General features: G+C 37.0%; 1 protein-coding gene across 3 annotated transcripts in view; it reads left to right on the top strand.

Moving 5' to 3' along the window:
• The window catches only part of Dis3l2 (Dis3 like 3'-5' exoribonuclease 2), a 440,068-nt gene that overhangs the window by 24,853 nt on the left and 397,722 nt on the right, over positions 1-17,493 (top strand). For all 3 annotated transcript variants that reach the window (XM_090373977.1, XM_090373976.1, XM_090373978.1), the window contains exon 2: positions 14,904-15,458. In XM_090373977.1, the coding sequence (XP_090230103.1) occupies positions 14,950-15,458 (509 nt within the window). In that variant the 5' untranslated portion in view covers positions 14,904-14,949. The remainder of the gene's footprint in view (positions 1-14,903; positions 15,459-17,493) is intronic.

Raw genomic sequence — 17,493 nt, forward strand, 5'->3', positions numbered from 1 at the left:
CATCACATGCCACTACTACTACTACTACTACTATCTGCAATTTAGTCATTAAACCTGATATACCCTCATTGGTATCATTAATAAATACAGAACACAACAATGGGCTCACCACCACTGAACATTAGTCCACAAAGAGCAGTGTTGTCCATTGATAACCACTCTCTCTCTCTCTCTCTCTCTCTCTCTCTCTCTCTCCCTCCCTCCATCCCTCCCTCCCTCCCTCTCCTTTCACCGAACCATCTCTTTATACCCTGCAGTAACTTTCCCTTAATGGCACACTGCTCCAGTTTTTGCAGCAGGCTGTTACGTATAACAGTATCAAAAGTTTTCCTGAAATCCATGTGTATGATATCAAAATTATTTTTTGCATCCAGTTCCTTTGTCACTGCATCATAGTATACAATCAGATTGGTTAGTTGCCATTTCTCAGCCCAACTACCCTATTTTTCTACATCTTGTTAAGATCTCCCCTTAACAAACCCATGCTGTGACAGAAGTATAACTAGACTCCTGTTCAGATGGTACTACATTAGTTCTTTTACTAATGACCCCATTATTTTCCTTGGGACAGAAGTTAAGGTGGCAGAGCTGTAATTACTCATGTCACTCTTTGACCCTTCTTTGTGAATTTGGAATACATTCACACATATTTAGTCCAGAGGGACCTGGACTGAATCCAGAGATGCTCTCATAATTGTGACCAAGGGTTTTTTCTGTCTGATCAATGATTGCCAGTATGGATTCCATTAGTGTCGATCCACTGGTGATATTCTGGCTTGTTTCCCATTTATGGACAAATTCAGTGGAAAAGTTTGGTGAAACACAAGCAGTTGCTCTTGACATCTCAAAGGCTTTTGATCGTGTTTCACTTAAAGGTTTTCTAAACAAGCTTCCATTTTATGGTTTGCCAACTGTTTTTTGTAATTGGTTATCCAGTTTCCTCTCTGATTGCTCACTGAGGTGATGGAAGATGGCTCTGTCTTCTAACTTTTCCACTAATGCTGGTGTCCCTCAAGGTTCAGTTCTTTCCCCCACTCTTTTCCTCTTGTATATTAATGACCTTCTTCCATTGACTGGAAATCCTATCAATAGTTTTGGCGATGGTAGCACATTGCATTCCACTTTCCATTTTGAGAAACCTTGCCCTGTTCAGTCAGCTTCTTCCCGAATATCCGCTACCAATTCCTTAAATGCCAATCTCCAGGTAAGTCTCCAGTGGGGCAAAGACAACTTAGTTGATTTCAATCCTTCTAAAACTCAGTCTTTTCTTATTTCTCGCAAAAAGGATTCTTCTGTTCCTATGCTTATCTTTGATAACACTCCGATTTCTAGGCAAAATGATATATCTCTTTTGGGGATTACCCTGACTTCTATTCTCTCTTGGCACAAGCACATTAAAAATATTGCTTTCTCTGCATCCAAAAAACTTAGTTTTCGCTGTCAGCGTTACTTTTCTTCCAAACAACTGTTCACTCTGTTCAAATCGCAAGTCAGCCCTACCATGGAATATTGTTTCCACATTTGGGTTGGTGCCCCCAAAACCTCTCTCAGGCTTTTAGGTTCTATTCATAAGAGGGCAGTTAGGTTAATTAATGACTCATCTTTAACAGAGTCTCTCCACTTACTGTCTCGTAGACGTATTGTTTCTGCTGCATGCTTTTTCTGCAGATACTTCCATGGGCACTGTTCTTCTGAATTGGCTTCTATAATTCCCGCTCTCTCTTTCTAAACAGTCCGAACACATGCCACCACCAGCCGACATCCATTTACTGTCCAACTTCAAACTCACAGAACCAACCTTTCATCTTCCTCATTTATTCATTCAACTGCCGTTTTCTGGAACAACCTTACTTCATACGTATTTCCTGAAAATTACAGACTTCAGAAGTTCAAGTCTAATGTCAGTAAATATCTTCTTTCGTCTTCTCAACCTCCAACCCAAGCATGGTACTATGTACTATAGGTTCTAATACCTCTCATGTTTGTGGGTATTTCATAAAAAAAAAAAAAAAGATGAAGAAAACTACAGTATGGTAAAATAAAACTCTGTTCAGAATCTTTTTACTCCATATCTCATGAGTATTATGGTAGATGCAATTTCTGCATGCCATGCCCTTTGTTATTGATTGATTCTTATTTTTTACTGTTTTAGCTTTTATAACCCAAAAAAAAAAAAAATGTCAGTGAGCAGAAATATCAGATTATAAAGTGTTATTTTTAGTTAGTACTGTATGTATATTAATTAAGCTGTGTATGTAAGTGTGAATTTATTTATTTTTTACTGACCTGTGCATAATATTTTTCCGATTTTCAAGTATCATTTAATTTTGTTAATTGGTAAGGAAAAAAAGCATAAATTTGTGCTTTGCATCGTCATTTTTAAAACCTGTGGAAAATATTCCTCCGATTTTCGCTTATTAGAATTGTCATTTAATAGAATCAAAATTTAATTTGCAAAGTTGATCACAATAACTGGTGCTTACTGTAATTATTTTAAGACACCAGCATAAAAAAAAAAAAAAAAAAAAATGCTAGCTCTTTCGGATTATTGACATTTTGAATTATTGACATTCAGATTTTCGACACATTACTGTAATTAACGTAACTTAAGATTGTTCTGTTATTTGCTTTTGTTTATTGGTTTAGGTATCCATTTTGGATATTTCTATTTAATTGCACATGCTGTATATAAATTAAATGAGGGTTATTGGTTACAGCTTGCTTACATAAGGGCCTGAATCATGTATAACTGCAAGTGCCAAGAATGGGTTTCTTATATGGCTTAGTGTATGTTTATTGTTTGTGGTCTGGTTTGTTGGGGTTGAGGAATGTGACCAGTTGAGTGTTTTTATGCTCTTTTAGACAATTAAATATGCCTTTAGCATTGTTAAATACATTTTTATAATATTTGTGCATGTATAAAAAATTTTTAATTTGGGCTCCTTTTGGACTTACTTTTGCTAGCTTATGGATGGCTTAATTTTGGAAATATAGATTTCATTTTGTTTTTATAGGAACTTAAAACTACAGAAACCACTTATTTTCACAATTTTAAAATTGCATTCAATTTAGTCCCAACTCTGGTAAGTCGGCCCTTACTGGTGAATTTGTAGAAATGTGAGTTTTGCTATGAATTATTTTGACATTTATTCTTTATAGAAGAACATCCTGGCCCCTCTATACTGATTGTTGGTAATCAAATTTAAAATATTTGAGTAAAATAGAGTTAAAAACCTTGGCTTTCTAGAGATGCCTGTATTGTTCCCTCTGATATATAAATCTTCCAGTATGGTGCAGAAAATGACCAGATTGGATCCTGTTAAAGAGAGAATACTCTAATTGAAAAAGATGGAACAAGTTGTTCCTGACTTAATTTAAAGTTATCTTTAGGGTTTCTTGGTTTTTATTCTAGATTAACTTTTAGTTTTTGATGATACGTTTAATTTTTACTTTTAAAGATTTTTTTTGGCTAGGGTTATGAGATAATGTTAATTGGATACTTGTATATTACCTGCTGAGGTAATATACAATATCATACTGAGGAGCAATATCCCAATTTATCTGAAACATAAAATAATGAACCAATGTATACTCCCCACCATGACTTATGGAAGTGAAACATGGGCACTCACCAAAAGAATGGAAGAGAAGCTGAGCACTACACAGCAAAGGATGGAACGAATTATATTAGGACTCAGACTGTTAGATTAAGAAGACAAACACATGGATTTGGCTGCAAACTCAAGTAAAGGACATTCTTATCAAAACTCCCCACCATGACTTATGGAAATGAAACATGGGCACTCACCAAAAGAATGGAAGAGAAGCTGAGCACTACACAGCAAAGAATGGAACAAATTATATTGAACAATATTGAACAATATTTCTTAGTTGGTATGTAAAGCCTAGTAGCTTCCAAGATAAGTTCTTTGAATGCTTCCCATTTTGAATTTGTTGTTGGTAATATCATCAGTTGGTCCCACTGTATAGAATTTAAATACTGGCTCAGTCCATCGTAGTTGCCTTTACGAAAGCAATAACCCTTCCCTTTACCCCTAATGGTTGTTACCTCTTTGAGTAAATCCCACTTCAGCACATTGTGATCACTGCCACCTAGTGGTTCATTTACCTGCAGATTCTTAATGCATGAAGAATCACTACTACTGATAATCAGATCAAGAGTATTACTCCCTCTAGTTGCCTCCCGAACATGCTGATGTAGAAAACAATCATCCAATAAATCCACAAAAGCCTTGCTAGTGTGTCATTGACCAGCCCCCAAATTCCAGTCAATATCTGGGAAATTAAAAAACCCCATTATAAGACTCTCTGATTTACTGGCCCACTCTATTTCTCTGTACAGTTTCTTATTATATTCATCAGAGTCATTAGGCCTATAGCACACTCCTACTCTCAATTTTGATCTCCCAATGCTTATGTCACACCAAACTGACTCGACACTGCACTGTTCAGCAATGTCGACTGGCTTCACTTCCTTGGATTTTGTGTTTCTTAACTAATAGCATAACCCCTCCTCCCTTCCTATCCTGTCTATCCTTTCTGTAGATATTGTACTCCCCAAATTCCAGTTCTGTATTCCTTATATCTGTGTGACACCACGTCTCTGAAATCCCCACAATATCTGCCTTTGTGTTTTGAGCAATACCTCAAATTTATTTACTAAACTCCTAACATTGGTGTACACGCAAGTATACATGCACCTGTTCTTTTTCTTAGCTACCCTAACACAACCCATGTGTTTACTTGTACCCCAATGATTTCCAGCAGTCTCTGAAATATCCTGCATCTTATTTTCCAGGCTGCTGCTCATTCCAATAGAAGCAGTGCAAGAATCACTTTCACCTCTGCCAGTGGCTACTGTTAATATATTAGTCCTTGTATCCCCCCAATCAGCAGTTTTCCAACCCACCTAACACTGCCTCGATAGCATCAGCAAACATTCTTGCAACCTTTCTATTTAAGTGTATCCCATCCCTGTAGAAGCAGTCTCTCCTGTTAACAAGTACAGACCAGGCTGAAAAAAATTCTACCTCTTGAGCCTTGCACAATCTTTCCAGAGCCGAATTGATCGACAGTGCTCTCATCATATACTCCCTCCTATCGTGTCTGGGCAGAATTGCAGACACTTTCAAATTCAACCCTAATTCACGCCTTTTTTTTCAACAGTGACCTGTACTTGTTAAGTAATTCCGCCAGTCTTCTACTCTTAATATCATTAGTGCCAACGTGTACAACTATATCACCTTTTGTGCCCTTAAAAGATGATATCCGCTCTACGTCATCAACCTTTGCCCCTGGCAGACATACCCTGGTCCTGTTCCACCTATCCTTTTTACAAAGCATGTTTCCCGTTTCCCTGACAAGAGTCACCAACAACTACTAGTTCCTTTGGGACCAGCGCATTCTGCCTTGGGGGCTACCGCTGTGTTGCGTGGTGACCAAATGTAAGCTCTGGCATTGGTGTGGGCAGCTGAGAGCTTGATGGGCCCCTCACTTTTAATCCTTCGAGGGCATCCACCCTGTCCTTCAAGCTCTCATATACGCCCATAACAGTGCCGAGTTGTCACCTGATTTCCTTACACTCCTTGCATCGCGCACACACAAAGACATCCCCCATGGCAGTATCACATCCCGTACCCGACTGCTCCACAAACAAACTGCGCCCCCCCCCCTCAGTTCTTCCCTAGCTTGAGCCTTTTGCTTTGCTGCTCTGGTCTGTCATGATTTCGATTTAATTTCAATAAAATTCCAATTTCAGTACAAAATTAAAACCCTAAACTTATATCCCAACACAGTTATAACTCTATATTTACGTTTCAATATGGAGTGTTATCTACGAAATCCCTTTATATAACTTCCATATCAAGTTAAGTATTAATTATTTATTTTTTACTAATTATTTATGTTACGTAACCCAAGTCATTATATGAATAGTTAAAAGTTCAATTTAATTGACAATGAAGTTCAACAAGATTAATTATCTGATTAATTGAAAATATTATGTACTATACTATACTATATTAAGCTTATGCTATCTATTTCGAGATATTTTGTATCGCGTACTATGGCGGCAATTTACGAACGGTAAGCACGTGGATTTGATACCCTTTCCGATACTAAATAATACCTACAAAATCTCTAAGTTACTTTAAACTAAGTATCATAAATAGGAATATAAAGCTACTCTAGAAAATAAGTTAATATGCCAATTTAAGCTAATAAAACAGAAAATAAATCAGAAAAAACTTCTCTGTTCCAGGAGCGGAACAGAGAAGTTCCGCTCCTGGAACAAAAATCTACATCCGCACAGGCTACCCTCGTTCTCAATATATCCTACATTCCTTATAATGCACTCTCTTGCAGATCAGCCTTTCAGTAAGCTCTCTCCGTTCCTTATCCAGAAACACCTGGAAAGTCTGGCTGGATCTCCTAAGACAGTCAAAAGACTACAATCAGGCGACCTACTATTGGAAACAGTGAATTGTAAACATTCAGAGAAACTGCTAAAACTTACAAGCTTTGCTGGAATTCCAGTAAAAGTTTCTCCCCGTGATACCCTAAATACATCTAAGGGTGTTATATCCAGCTGGGATCTATTGAATGTCACAGAGGAGGAGATAACACAAGAGCTTCAAGATCAAGATGTCATTGCTGTGAAAAGAGAAAATATACTCACACCTACAAGGAATATTATTCTAACTTTTAACATGCCAAATCTACCACCTTCGATAAAAGCAGGCTACTTACTCTGCCGCATTAGACCATATATTCCTAACCCATTGAGATGTTTTAAGTGACAGAAGTATGGCCACTCTCAAACGGCGTGCAGAGGAAACCAGGTTTGTCCTAATTGTGGGTCTGCTAACCACACTCAAAGTGACTGCTTGGCAAAAGAAATGACTTGTCCCAACTGTAAAGGAAACCATCCTGCCTACTCAAGGACATGTGACAGATGGAAAACTGAAAAGCAAATCGTTAAATATAAGATAGAAAATAAAGTAAGCTTTCAAGAAGAACGGAAATTACTTACTCCCAGTATGAATAAACTTATGTACGCCAATATTGTGCAAAAATATCAATCAGTAGCCACCCAAACTGATGTTACAGTCCCTTCAACCACCTCAATCTCTGAATGGGCTTGGACTGTTCTCTCTCAGCAACAGTCCAATGTCCCGAAACAGTTGGACCAGGCAAATAATACTGCACTTACAGTACCAGCTACATCTCCTTCTCCTCCCCCAGTGATTTCTTCTATATCGAATAATCGTAACTCAAATTTAAAAAAGAATATCCAAGAAACGTCTATGGACACTATTGACTCATCCAGACAAGAAGAACCGATCTTAGAAATATATGCGGAAGAAGAAATGGACACCGGTCGACCATTATTCCCAAAAAAAGACAAACCAAAGCCTGAACGTCACAAGACAGTCACATTAAAAAAAACAGTCAGAAGCAGCTTCTTCTACTAAACATCAGTAATGCCTTACATTCTACAATGGAATTGTAGAGGATTTCGTAGCAACCTTAATGATATTCAAGTCTTAATTAACCGCTACTCTCCAGTTGGTTTCTGTCTACAGGAAACCTATCTAACTCCGCAAATTTCCACCAACATAAAGAACTATGCCATCTATCGGCACGATCGTAATAATTCAAATGCTGCCCGTGGGGGTGTGGCCATCTTGGTCAGCTCAAAGATCCCGACCAAGCAAATTGTTTTGCAAACTACAATTGAAGTTGTCGCCGTACACTGGTATCAGCGTACGGCGACACTGGTATCAGTCTATCTCCCACCAAGTCATTCCTTCTCTTACCAAGATCTTGAAAACCTACTAATGCAATTAGTACCCCTTGTATGTCTCTTGGGTGATTTCAGTGGCCACAACCCCTTATGGGGATTGACAAAATTAGATATACATGGCCGCTTAATTGAAACCTTTCTGGATAAGGAAAACCTTACTGTTCTTAATACTGGTGCACCCACTCACATACAACTACCAACTGGACAAACCTCTGCAATCGATCTATCAATATGTTCCCCGATTCTGTTTACAATTATAGAATGGTCTGTTATGGACGATCCCGTGGGCAGTGACCATTTTCCGATTATTTGTGATCTGCTCGCTGCACAACCACCATTAGCCATACCCTGCAGGAAATGGAAGTTCTCTCAAGCCAACTGGGTCAAATTTCAATCAATTGTCACCCTGGATGAACAATATATACGAACACAGTCGATAGATGAAGCCACAGATTATATCACTTCACATATAATATCTGCAGCTAAATGTTCAATTCCATTGTCAAATCCCCAGTCCCGACGGCACCTTAACTATTGGTGGAATCAAGAATGCACAATAGCTAAGAAGTTAAAAAATAAAGCGTGGAATTTATTTCGTAGATCCCCAACCACAGCTAATATCATCAATTACACGAAACTAAGAGCAAAAGCACATCGCATTCAAAGAGAAGTAAAGAAAAATTCTTGGATTCGGTTTGCATCTACCATAAACAGAAACACTAACTCCAGGTTAATATGGAAGAAAATCAGGCAGATTTCCAGAAAATTTCCAACCACCCCTTCACCAATTCTTTCATGGAATGGGCAAGAACTATCTGCTCCTGAAGGCATTGCAAATGCCTTGGCTAAAACTTTTGCCGAAGTTTCTGCAGCATCAAATTATTCTTCGGATTTCCAGAAAATAAAGACCAAGACTGAACAGTGAGCCATCAACTTTCGAACCTCAGTTTTCTTTCCATATAATCAGCCTCTTCAATATCATGAACTTATACATGTCATTAAAACAACACGCAACAGTGCCACTGGGCCAGATGGAATATCTTACATTATGTTACAAAACCTTGGTGACAGAAATTTACAAATACTGCTGGTCTACTATAACCGGATATTTATGGAAAAACATTTATCCCAGCTCTTGGCATCATGCCACACTTCTTGCCTTTTTGAAACCCGGTAAAGAACCTACCAGTCCTAACAGTTATAGACCTATTTCTCTATTCATTTGCCTTGGTAAATTACTTGAAAAAATGATCCATAATCGCCTTGTTTGGATCATCGAAACGCAACACCTAATTAGCAGTAATCAGCATGGCTTTCGAAAGAACAGGTCCTCCTTAGATCTCATGATCAAAGCTGAGTTTGCAATTCGTAATGCCTCTGTGAAAAATGAACATCTTGTTATGGTTTCCATAGACATAGAGAAGGCATTTGTTACTACCTGGCGTCGTGGCATTCTCAGTGACCTCCATGCTGTAGGTCTACGAGGCAACCTTCCTATATTCATCAGGAACTTTCTCAGGACTCGTTCGTTCCAAGTTCGATACCGCAACTCGCTTTCTATGACATTTTTACAGGAAGAAGGAGTGCCACAAAGGTCCATACTGAGTGCAACCCTTTATGCCCTAAGAATCAATTCCATCACAAAAGAACTTCCAATACTGTTGAGACCTACCTTTACGTCGATGATCTCTCTATTTCTTGCCATTCTCAGAATATGAGATCCATTGAACGGCAGCTGCAGATATCTTTAAATAAAGTCCAAAGGTGGGCAGAGTTAAATGGCTATTGTCTATCACAGCAAAAAACTGTTGGAATCCACTTTTGTAATCAACGGAAAATGCGTACAGATCCCGAACTTCAGATGCAAAACTTTACCGTTCCAGTAACTAACAACATCAGATTCTTGGGATTAATCCTTGAGCACACTAAATCTGTACATATATCCTGCCTCAAAAAAGCTGAACATACTAAGAGCTTTATCTGCCTTGTCTTGGGGAGCAGACCATACATCTTTGTTGCTCTTATATAGAGCATTGATCAGATCCCGATTGGATTATGGTGCTCCACTTTATGATTGCGCCCATAAGAGTACACTACGATGGCTGGATCCTATACAGCATAGCTCATTGCGGATTGCACTTGGTACTTTCAGGACATCTCCTACTCATAGTTTGTACATTGAAGCTGATGAGCCCCCCCTTCACCTCCGCAGAAAAACGCTGCTTCTTAAGTATGCAGCCCGAATACAAAATTGCTGTCATCATCCTATTCAGCCATACCTCTTTAATCCACCACTTCAAAACCTCTATAGAAATAAACCCAGTAAAATAAGACCGGCAGGCTTATGCCTCATTGAATTAATGCAGAGTTGGAATGTTTAAATTTTCAACAGGCAGCATTTAATGAATTACTCCCAACCGCCATGGATTCCCCCTCCTCAGTTATATTTCGATACTTATCTTGACAAGTGGGGAAAGAATCGTCTACCAACGCTCAATATGAAACAACTCCATGCAAGCCATATTCAGAAATACGTTGATTTTTTGCCCATATATACCGATGGCTCCAAATCACATTCAGCCGTTGGAGCAGCGGCAGTATTTCCCTCTATAGTCAGTTCTTGTATAGCACGATAGTTGCGTTCCTAAAAACCCTCGTGCAATGCAAAATCGTGCAATATAAACAACAGGCCTTATGGGAAAAATGGGGTTAGGTGCCGACCACCCAAGATTGAACACACATATGTAACCAAAACATTACCAAACACAATAAATAATCGTAATAAAATACTTACGCTTTTATTCCGACTATTACGTAATAAAATATTGCTAATGCTTTTGCTTCTATCGTAAGCAGACTTGTTTTTTGTTTGATTTTCTATCCAAACAGATGACAGCCGTTCCATCTCTTCCAATTCTTTGTGTCTTAATCTAATGGATTTTAATTACACTTTGAGTTGTTCCTGCTATGAAAGTTGTTTTTATTTTCTCGGCTTTGCCTCATTTAGGTCTGTAGCACGTGCAATATCACATGGTCTTTCATTTCGCTCAAAGCGTTTCACAATTTCATATTTTTTCTCTATCGACAGAGGTGGACTGGCCATAATAAGCCTCACCGGAGAAACCCCGGTGGGCCAGAGGCCGGTGTGATTTTGGCCATAAACCATTGTATGAGGCCACTATAAATTTTCCTGGGTAAGAATTTTTGACCCAGTCCTCTGTTTATCAATATTGCTTTTCTTTTTTTCTCTGAATCTGCAGTGTCTTCACCAGGACGCTTTCTTTTTGCACCTTTTAAGTATTTTACTCATTTTTAGGGAATAAAGCACAATTACAAAACGAGGAGGCACGCTTGATACACATAAACAAAGCTGCGCGCGTGTAGCAACTGAATAAACAACACCGTAAAGGCAGAGACACACTATTAACACCTCACATTTTACTAAAGCACATTTCTAGTGGTTACTACCATAAAACAATTTCCAGTTGCGTTTCTGCTAGTGGAATCTGTTATGAACTGGTAGTAAACTCGATCTAATTGCATTTGCGATTATACCGATAGCTAGAATTGTGTTGGTTTTTACGTTATTATGGTGAAATGTGTTTCCCCTTCACTGATATAAAAAACATAAATACATTTTCTGAATATTCTCTTCATTCCTATCGTGTTGCATTCGGTTGGGGTGTGGGAGTATGTAGTCGATGTGGGAGTATAAAAAATGTACCTTGGCACTCATGTTGCAGTTCAGCTTCTTGAAGTTTGCCAACATATTTTCAACTATATTATTTTTTCCCAAGAAGTTCTCAACAACAGATCTGAAGCTAATCCATGGCTGTTTTTTCTTTTATTCTTAGTTGCTTCAGAATCTTGCTCCCTCAGTTTGTGAATATGTCCAACAGAAAACCTTGTTTTTGCTTCTCTTAGGTGTTTTATAGGAATTTAGTATAAAGGTCCCTGAGATAAAGCTTTCACAGACTGTTTCATCAAACCCAGTTTGATGTGCAAGGATAGGAGGAGGACAGATCTATCAGTGGTTTCTGAACATAGTTCAGAAACCACTGACAGACCTCAAATCCAGGCAGCAAACTGCCCTTGACATCCCAGTGCTTACTCCCTGCCCAACTGTCTCACTCACACAAAAAAGCATGGCATTTTTTGTGCAGACAGATTGCTGTCTAAGTAACATGCCTATTACTTTAAAGTTAGCACAGGACATCCAATTGTTAAACTGCACATTGTTTTATGGCAGCATCTCTAATCATTACAAACTCTGGCTTCACATCATGGTAGAGGCTGGCTGACGGTTGTTGAAGATTTTGCCATTCATGTTTCACTTACTGTCAGTCATGATAATAAGAGATAATATTCCGGATTATTTGGATAAGTGAGGTGATGAAAAATGTCAAAAGCACTTCAGAATGCTTTATTTCCAAAATATAATTGAAGTAATTTTTAATATAAAAAATGAGTTTTTTACAGTTATGTTTATAATAGATTGAAAATAAATGTGCCATCAAAAAGTGAATAATTTTGAATTATTTCTTGCCCCTATAAGGTTATAAATGGGGTTACTTTAGTGAGTGTGCGTGTGAGGATCAAAAAATGCTGGCACAAGCAGTTACAGGTTAATTAACAATATCTTGGGAAGTTAAATATCATTGTAATGAGATTGACACTTGATTTGACTTCAGACCTTTATTAGACTAGACAAAGACAGTAGCAAATTTAAAATCGAGAAAGGAGTTCGACAAGGAGACACAATATCTCCGAAGCTGTTTACTGCTGCCCTTGAGGAAGCTTTCAGAAGATTAGACTGGTCGCAGAAAGGAGTCAATGTGAACGGAGAGTACCTAAACCATTTACGATTTGCAGATGACATTGTGGTCATAAGCCACGATCCCAAAGAATTAGAGGAAAATCTTAATCAGTTATGCACAGTTAGTAAGGATTTTGGACTAAAGATGAATATGGCTAAAACAAAAGTAATGATGAACAAGTATGCCACGGAAAGGGAAATAATGATTGATGGAGCAGTAATTGAAAAGGTGGAGTCATATACTTATCTGGGACAAGTTATTAGCTGTAATAATGATAAATGGCTGGAAGTCAAGAGAAGAATAAATTTTGGATGGATAGCATTCAGGAAATATAGTCACATACTGAAGAGCAATATCCCAGTTTGTCTGAAACGTAAAATAATGAATCAATGTATACTCCCCACCATGACTTATGGAAGTGAAACTTGGGCACTCACCAAAAGAATGGAAGAGAAGCTAAGAACTACACAGTGAAGAATGGAACGAATTATATTGGGAATCAGACTGTTAGATAAGAAGAGAAACACATGGATTAGGCAGCAAACTCAAGTAAAGGACATTCTTATCAAAACTAAAGAACTAAAATAGTCTTGGGCAGGACACATAGCTCGAAGACATGATGACAGATGGACTAAGAAAATAACAGAATGGTACCCAAGAGGAGCTAGAAGAAAACCTGGAAGACAAAGGCGGAGATGGATAGATGAAATTCATGAGTTTTTGAGTAGTAAATGGATGGCCAGTGCTCAAAACAGAAGGAACTGGAAAGTTGCTGGAGAGGCCTTCATCCTGCAGTGGATTGAAAATGGCTGATGATGATGATGACTTTAGTATGCATTAGGTACTCAGTGGGAAGTAGAACTTAAGCCTTTATTGGATATAACAGCTGGTGTGTTCAGTTAACAGTGAGCACAATAATATCAAGCAACTCTTCTTTCCCATGGATCTCTAGATGCTACTAGGAATTAGAAGTCTGCTCAAAACTATACAAGGTGTTTCAATTTAAATGACATCAGTATCTCCCTCACTTATTTTTAGTTTTGGCTGGCTCTTTGTTGTCTGCACCTCTTTTGTCATATTTGGACTGAAATTTTTAAATTTTATGTTAAAATTGAACTAAGTATTATTGTTTAGATTTTACAATTTCACAATTTAAAATTTTGCTTAATTAACTGAATTTTTCTAAATGGGAAAGTTTTTATTCATTCCCAGTTTAGTCCAAAAATGAAATCAGTCTACCTTCTAAAATGAATGTAGACTGATTTTGTTTGAAGGAAAAAAATGAATACACTATTTTTATGTGATAGTCAGTGTTCAATACATGTTGGCTATACATGGGCAGTTATGTTTCATCTTCCCGTACTTACAGTCATATTTTTTTTTACCTCTTAAAATAACAGTTTATATTTGTTTTTAGACCAAACTGAGGATGTCAAACAAATTTAAGAATTTGTTTAAATAACATGGTGAGAAATTTTAAATTTAGAAATTGTAAATTCCTAAAATCTACTTACTTTAATTTTAATCTCAAATATTACAAAGAATGGTGTAGATTACAAAAAGCCTATTTGCATTTCATCAGCAGAAAGAAAGAAAAAATTAGAAGAAATTGCAAAATGAAAGAGTTAACATTATCAAGACTGTCCATGATAGTAAAGCAAGTTAAAGCACGAATCCTTAGGAAAGTGTAGTGTCAGGTGATCAACTCTGTCTTCTGTAAATTCCTTTTTGTCAGCTCCCATTTTCTACAGTGATATAGGTTATTACATATGTACTAAACCAGCTGAGGAATTTTTTTTTTTTTTCAGTTTTTTTTTTTTCCCCCTATAGTTTCAGTTTCATTTTTTTTTGGGGGATAGTGTGGAACTTGATGGCTGTGTACTACTAATGCAGTATTTTCTTAGACCTTTATAAATCTTCATAATGTAAATCTTTTTTTTTTTTTTTGAAATTTCTTTTACTGCTGATGAAAACACCAAGCATTATATTACTATAATGTAAAGGTTTAAATTGTTTCCACTATGTTAATCAGAGCAAGTGTCATTAATTCTGTCATCGTTATGTCCTGCACTGTCAATATGGCGTAGGACATAATGAAGGAAGTAAACTTATAAATTTCACTTATTTCTTATAAAAGGGATAATATTTTTGTTTTCTCTTCAAAAAATATTGGCACATGAATTATTATTATTCCAATAAATTGGTATATTGTTAGCTTTATGTGCTTGTTTATTAATTTTCTGTTTCCTGTTTATATTTAGAATTTGTGGGTTGTTATTCTTCATAATACATGACATCGTTCAAGCAATGGCTGGAGTTCATAACCAAGATACAGCAGAAGCTGATCAGCCAGGATCCTCTAGAAAATTAATGGACACTGCTAAGTCCAAATTTGAAGATCTTACTATAACAGGAGATAAAAAGAAAAAGAAGAAGAAGACAAAAGATTCAGCTAGAACTGCATTTAGTTCTGTTAATGAAGTTAATACTGTAGATACCAACAAAAAAACTGGTCCTTGTACTCCAGATAGAAAATTACATGACAGAGCTACTGTACAGAAACAATACAGTAAAAATTCTAAACCAGGAGGTCGATTATCATCAAGTGATCCATCTGGAGAAGCATTTCATTTCAGGAGGAGTGCCAGTGGTGATCCTTTAAAAGGTCCAAAGCATTCAAGTTCAAGTTCCCAGTCCTCTGAAACGGCAAAATTAATACAAAAGCGTGGACGTAGAAATTCTGATTCGTGTCCAGAAAAGGGATGCTTATTACCCTATGGGCTGAGAGTTCAGCATGCTGCACACAAGTGTACTTGGTACGTATTAAAAATAGTTATATAATCTATTTTCAAATTTCGTTAATTCTGAAATAAATCATCTCAACTGCCACTTATCACCTTAATGAATTACTTTACCTTTCAGTTTATAAATGCTTTCAAAGTTGTTTCACTTTTTTTTCATTATGATCATATTTGATCCATAATGAAGATAAAATGATAAAGCTTTAAAAAATTTGCATACATGAAAACATAATAACAAACTTTTATTATATTGTGGGAAAATATACAAATAAGGAACACATCAATGTCATGCAAATCAACTTTATGTATGTATATTAACAATATACTTTATTAAAGTTAAACACTGTAAGTGAAGCACTGGAATTTGTATTCAGCAAAGTGATTCGTGCTCTCTCTCTCTCTCTCTCTCTCTCTCTCTCTCTCTCTCTCTCTCTCTCTCTCTCTCTCTCTCTCTCTCTCTCTCTCTCTCTCTCTCTCTCTCTCTCTCTCTCTCTCACAGTGGATTTCTCTTGTCTGAAGTTACTATCAAAATGATAATAATGCTACAATTGTCCTCAGAGCCTATAAAGAAAAGTAAAGGTCCTTGCTAAATTCCTTGGAGATGCACCAATATGAAAGTTTGAATGGACTAGCTGCATTACTGATGGAAAAAAAAAAAAAAGGCTGTCTCTCTCAATATAGGGTAGAAACTATTGCTAAGGTTAGCTGAGCTGTAAATAAGTTAATAAGTTAATGCCAACATCACTCTTAGAAGAATACAGTGCAACAGAGGGTTCCAGACATTTACAGACTCAAATTGATGACTAGGATCCTGAAACTGCACCCATTAAGTTCAAAATAGTCAAGAGTTGTAAACTTCCATCCTGATAGTTACCTAATTTTTGCAAATTTATTTGTCACCCAGCTTAAATATGACCTGCATTAGCTAGACTATTTGAATTATGCCCCTGATGACGTCTGTATTTTCAGTGCTTTAATAAGCATAATTGTATTTTCTTGCTTCTAAAAACCAATATGCAATAAAGGACAAACTGTTACATGATGAGAAGGTAGCAGTGTAGTACAGGTTTACATCCACTTTTATAATTGGCTTGTGGTTTCTTTTCTTTTTTCTTTATTTTTTTTTTTTTTTGAAGAAATTGTTAATGTACAAAGTCTGCCAATTAAATAACAAGACAAAATTCCAAAAAAAGAAAACAACAGTGCCAAGGTCTAGAAATAGTTATATATTTTCATAGTAATATCCACATTGCTAAGAATGATTAATTAAATCCTGGAAGCACCATTGATTTTGCTCTGCAGTAATGCCCTTTAGCTACTGTGTCATTCCTCCCGGATGACTTTAAAGTCATTGAATTGTTATCCTCTCAGCAACCTCTTAATTTTTGGGAACAAAAAATAGTCTGCTAGTGCCAAATCAGGTGAGTAAGGAGGGTGCTCAATAGTTGTGATTGCTTTCTTTGCCAAAAACTTCTTCACGTTGAGGCTGTTTGTGGCAATGCATTGTCATGGAACAGCAGCCAGCCGTTTGTGTTGAACAAGTTGTGTCTTACTTGACGCATGCACTCATACAGACATTGTATGACACCCAAATAATAATGGCTGTTGACTGTAGTGTCCTGAGGGATGAATTCCTTGTGAATGATTCCTTTGATGTTGAAGAAAGTTATCTGCATCAATTTGTTGCGAGATTTCTCAAGTTGAATCTTTTGTGTGAGTTTAGTGATTGCCACTCCATGCTTGTCTTTTCGTCTCCAGGTCATACTGGGAGCCCAACTCTTGTCACCCATCATGATTTGCTTCAAAATGTCAGAGTCATCTTCAGCAGATTCAAGAAAATCACGACAACAGTTGATTCTTTTTTGTTTTGCTCCAGGTTAAAGCTGTGTGGCACAAATCATGAACAAATCTTTTGTTTCCCTAAATTGTTTTTTAAAAGTCACAAACTGTTCCTCTATTAATGTTCAACATGTCATTGATCATATGGGTGGTGATTTTTCGGTCTTTGTTCACAAGAGTGCAGACTTGATGTTTCCTTCAGTTCAAATGG

The sequence above is a fragment of the Mastigoproctus giganteus genome, chromosome 5 (assembly GCF_048544385.1).
Source record: "Mastigoproctus giganteus isolate SK-2022 chromosome 5, ASM4854438v1, whole genome shotgun sequence".
Taxonomy (NCBI): Eukaryota; Metazoa; Arthropoda; class Arachnida; order Uropygi; family Thelyphonidae; genus Mastigoproctus; species Mastigoproctus giganteus.